The following is a 5,275-nucleotide window of genomic DNA, read 5'->3' as shown; positions in this document are numbered from 1 at the left end:
AATGAAACTGTTTCATGTATTTCTCTAAAATTAAAATAATGAAGATGATAATATCCATGATTAACATTCTCCACAATAAAAATGATTAATCAACCTCTTATAATTACAAAAATATGAACAAAATGAAAAATTATGATTGGTGGAATGAGGTTTTTACGGTTTTTACAAATTGAGTGGTTTTCATTTGATCGCTCCCCTATATATATAGAGAGGGGGGGGGGGGGGTAGATTGCAAACCGCCTATTTATGCAAACTATAGAAACCAATTTCAACCAATAGGAAAATTCCATGTTTTATTCTTTATTTTTAATGAATAAGAGTATAAATGTCATTTTACTTTGTAATAGCTAATCTTGGTAATGTTTTAATTGTTTTAAATATGGAAAACTAAATATAGCAACTGTTTTTATGAAAGCTGTAAATCAATTTATTTTAATATATAATTATTACCATTAATAATTTATATTCTTTTATTAAATTATACTCCTAGAATATGAATTGTAAAACTATACTCCTAAAATATGAATTATTACAAATAATTAACAGTCTAATCCTGTTTCAATAACTATAAATGAAATAGTTTCATATATGGTTCACAACACCATGTCAAAGGGTCCATCTTTCATTCAAGGTGATAATGAGTCTCATGAATTCATTCAAGAAACAGTGAAACAGTTTCATATATTGTTTTGATTTCATTCATAAAACAAATGTCATTAGTGAAACCACGTTATACAGTTTTCAAAATGTTTCAAAAATGAAACTAATTTCATTTTGGTTATGAACCATGAAACTACTTTCATTAATGAAATAATATTATTTAGGTCTTGAAATGTTTCATTGACATAAACCATTAAACCGATTCCATATTGGTTGGGAAACATGAAACAAATTTAAAAATGAATGAAATATTATTATTCAATTCTTGAAATGTTTCATTCACTGCGCAATATTTAGTTTCATATGTAAAACCGAGTTCATCTTGGTTAGAAACCATGAAACCGATTCCATTTTGGTTAGGAAACATTTCAACAAGTTTCACTGCTGAAACAATGTCATTCAGTTTTTGGAGTTGTGGAGTCCATGAAACCAATTTCAATGATGAAAGGAATTTCATTAACGAAAACATGTTATTCAGATTTTTGGAAAATGTTCCATTGACTGAACCATATCTAGCTCAAATTTCATTATACGGACGAATAATGAAACAAATTTCACTAATGAAAAAATGAGATACGGTTTTCAAAATGTTTTAATTGATGAAATCAATTTCCAAAAGTGAGACGAACAATGGTTTGCCAATTTTTCCCTTTCTTGATTAAATATTAAACCTTTCATTTTATTTTATTTTTTACTTTCCTAATATAACACATTTTAAACATGACCATTGATCAAAAAAATGGATGGATGAGATTGGTTTGTAGGGTTTGCACAAAAGGGGGTGGTTTGCATTTGATCGCTCCTCTCTATATGTGTGTGTGTGATTAATGAAAAGAGTAAATTTTGTGTAAGTGAGGGCTCGTGTTAGAATCCTTTCAGGTGCTATCAACTCCTTAGGGGTTACACCAACCAGCTAGAAGGCCTAAAGTTTCCGCAGGCCATGTGGAGAGGATTGCTTGCAAGTTGCATGGACCGTATCTACTCGTTGCCCCAAAATTTCTGAATAAAGAGTCTAAAAAAAATAATGTATATCAAACCTGCCCAAAAAGGTGGAACACCACAAAGCAAAATGTACAAGATAACTCCAGCACTCCATACATCAACCTCCGGACCATAATTGCGCTTTAGAACTTCTGGGGCCATATACCATGGACTTCCGACTATCTCTTTGAAGACCTCACCTGATAACAACAAACATCTTTAGGCAGATTAAAGATTCCATCTAACAAAAAGGTTCACATCAAGGTTTTAAATGGCGGAATCAAGCCTCGAGGTGTTTTCCGTCAACAAGGCGAGGCATAAGAACAAAGTGGAAATATAGATACACCAAAATACGTATATATACTACACAAATACATACATTTGTATATATACATATATATACTAATAAATTACAAAGACGCGTTGGTTCAGTGGTTCTTGACATAAGAAAGAGTGAAACTGTGAGACAGGCTGAGAGGGTTTGGAAAAATTGGTTGCCTGGAGGGAGAAAAATTGTGCTTTGACTTTTAGTTTTTAGAAGTACAAAAAGAGTAGTAATATAAAGAGAAGTACTACTAATGCCATAAAGATTATAAAAAAGTAAAAAAAAAAAAAAACATTAACAAAGTAGATCATCTGAGGCTATGCCTCGACATCGCCTCACGCCTCACTGAACCAAGGTGTAAGCCTCGTCCAGGGTCCAAAAGGCGTCGCCTCAGGTGCGGTTTTGGGCCGCCTCACCTCAAGGCGCGCCTCGAAGCGTAAGCCTCAAATGATTTTTAAAACCATGGTTCACATCTAGATGAATAATTATAAATCACATACCCGGCTTAAAGAACACAGACAGCCCAAAATCAATGGCCTTCAGAGCAGCGGTTTCCTTCTTATTGGCAAAAAGAAAATTCTCTGGTTTAAGATCGCGATGCATAACTCCACGCATGTGGCATATCTGCAATGGATAGGAACTAAAGTCAATCGAGAATAAACCCCGTGATTCAGTCTTGGTAAGAGATCAAATAATATACAACTACGATGACATAAATTCCATAACTACTAGTTGTGTACCCGTATATAATTTTTTTTATCGTAAACAAGAATGGAAAATTAATGCAATTCCTCATTTAAAAAAAATTCAAATTTATGGAGTATTACTATGGAAAAGCACGTATTTGTAGGGATAAGCACGAATTGGACGTGATCATCACTTGTTATCGGTTAGTTTTGTTTTCAAGCGTGAAGCTTTAAAACGTTGTATGCATGAAGTAATTACTTGTAAACTTGAAATTTAAGGGCTTATACATTAATAAGCGGCGACAAATGCTTAGTAAATACTTTTAAGACTTTTGACCAAATGCTTTATAATATAGTTGTATCTATATGCTACTTTTGCATATATATATATATATATAACATATGTAGTATAAATATAGTTGGGATGAATAATAGTGGGATGCAGTGGCGGATCCAAAAACTTAGGTGATTGATGGCACACCTAAGGGTGTAAAAAATTTGGAACTTGAAGAACCCATCTAAACAAAAACAGTTTCAGGTTATTCGGTTTTCAGGTTATTTGGTGTTTGGGATTGCTTATTTGACTTATTATAAGTTAAAATGGTTAAACTTCTTCAAAAACTCCTTATTGCATGTTTGACACCGGTATAAGTTGTTTATCCAAACACTCAAAAAGTGTTTATTACCAGTGTCACACCGAAATAAGTCAATAAGTTGTTTTTATAAGCAATCCCAAACACCCCCTATACCTTGATCATAGGAGACTAAAAACAAGGTTGAAATTCACCTGAACAACTTCAACTATTGTCCGCATAATAGCAGCTGCAGCGCGTTCTGTGTAATGTCCCCTGGCCACAATCCGATCAAACAACTCACCACCCTCGCACAATTCCATCACGATGTGTACGGCATTTTTATCCTCGTACGCATCCCTCAAGGCCACGAGATTCAGATGCTTCGGCAAATGCTTCATGATCTCAACTTCTCTCCTCACATCCTCGATATCTATTGAAGTCCTAAGTTTCTTCTTCAGTATTGATTTGCAAGCAAATCTTTCGCCAGACTCCAAATCCGTACACAAATACGTTACCCCAAATTCACCCCTTCCTAGCTCTCTTCCGAGATTGTACCGCTGACCAACGTCATGACCCGTTGGGTTTTTCAATACGTAAAATGTGTTTGCACCTCCGGATTCCGGTTTGGTACGATGAACATCTGAAAATAGATTCGGTTTTGGTTTGTTGCTCTTCTCCTTCTCATCCTTCTTCTTCTTAGCAGATTTACCAGGGGTAACACAACAATTTCCCATAATTCAAACTACAAAACCTTCAAGTTTTCTGAAAATTAGAAATCATATCAAACAAAAATTGAAACCCATATCCTAGAAACTTCATCTTCTCAAATAAGAATTCAACAAAATCGAATTTACAAACAGAAAGCATAGATATCTTGAATTTCAATTACAGAATCCCCAAATAACAAAATTGCATACCTCTGACTCTGGGGCGATTTCCGTAGTTGGGTTTCTGGGAAAATCTGTGTTTTAAGAAGGGGAAAATGAGGTGAACGGAAAGTCAAAATCTTTGAAATAACAAAAGGGGGGTTGTTGGGTTGATAGATGATGAATACGCCATGGATTACATAAGGAAATGGACCAAAAGAGAGTCAATAGTCTCTTTGCAGAGACTTTTCCTTCTTCAATCTTCTTTTGCTCGGTTCTTTCCATTTCTTCTGGAATTTTTGGTTTGGTCATGGAGCGTGAGACACATTGTATTTGATTAGGAGTAAATTACGTTTTTAGTCCCTGTGGTTTGCTAAAAGTTACGATTTTCGTCCCTGTGGTTTAGAGTAAAATTACCTTTTTTCCTTCCTATAGTTTGTAAATCGTTGATATTTTCGTCTTATGATTTATGATTTAGGGGTTGTTTACTTAAATGTTTACTTGGTAAGTGTTTATCATTAGGAGTCAATACTATAATTTATTTTATTGGGTAAGGTCGTAGTATATCAAAATGCATTTCATGCAACAATTTTCCATGTAAGCGCTTACTCGGGTAAGAGTTGTCATCCTCACTTACCGGATAAAAATCTCCATTCTTATCTTCGTTCTTATCGGATAAGATTTTTGGCCCTTGTCATGTTCATCCGGTGAGGAAAATTATCCGTTAAGTACTTACCGGATAAACGTTTAGTAAATGGTTGTGTTTCAGTTCTTGTGGTTTATAGGTTTTTTTACTATTTTGGTCCCTTAAACTTAGAAAAGTAGGAATTAATTTAGAAACAAAAATTATGATAAATTATAAACCATAAAAATAAAAATTGTAATTTCTAAATTATAGAAATGAAAATCGTAATTTTTAACAAATGACAGGAACTAAAAACGTACTTTACTCTTTGTTTATTTATTTATGATGGAAACCGAGAATTTTCAATACGGAACTTCCCGTTCTTACTTGGAAAAATACTAGTATTTAAATGAAAATATTATGATTATACATTTTGTTGATCCTCTCTCTCAGTGATTTGATGATAATCCTTTTTTCCTTTCGATGTATTTTAGTTTCTATATTTTCAGTTCCAGCGATCAATACATTGAGTATGTTCAGTGATCGCTGAAGAACTC

At 33.7% G+C, this 5,275-nt stretch overlaps 1 protein-coding gene across 4 annotated transcripts in view; it reads right to left on the bottom strand.

The window, feature by feature from the left end:
- The window catches only part of LOC112499681 (calcium-dependent protein kinase 7-like), an 8,550-nt gene extending 4,151 nt beyond the window's left edge, over positions 1 to 4,399 (bottom strand). For 2 of the 4 annotated variants that reach the window (XM_025103004.1, XM_025103007.1), the window contains exons 1-4: positions 4,145 to 4,399; positions 3,440 to 3,989; positions 2,467 to 2,590; positions 1,698 to 1,841 (exon numbers count right to left, since the gene is read on the bottom strand). In XM_025103004.1, coding sequence (XP_024958772.1) covers positions 1,698 to 1,841; positions 2,467 to 2,590; positions 3,440 to 3,961 — 790 coding nt within the window. In that variant the 5' untranslated portion in view covers positions 3,962 to 3,989; positions 4,145 to 4,399. The remainder of the gene's footprint in view (positions 1 to 1,697; positions 1,842 to 2,466; positions 2,591 to 3,439; positions 3,990 to 4,144) is intronic. The other 2 variants (XM_025103005.1, XM_025103006.1) reach the window with 2 other exon arrangements.
- Between the last annotated feature and the right edge of the window lie 876 nt (positions 4,400 to 5,275).

The sequence above is a fragment of the Cynara cardunculus genome (assembly GCF_001531365.2).
Source record: "Cynara cardunculus var. scolymus isolate 2C chromosome LG 16, CcrdV1, whole genome shotgun sequence".
Lineage (NCBI taxonomy): Eukaryota > Viridiplantae > Streptophyta > Magnoliopsida > Asterales > Asteraceae > Cynara > Cynara cardunculus.
This window is presented reverse-complemented; position numbering and strand designations above follow the sequence as displayed.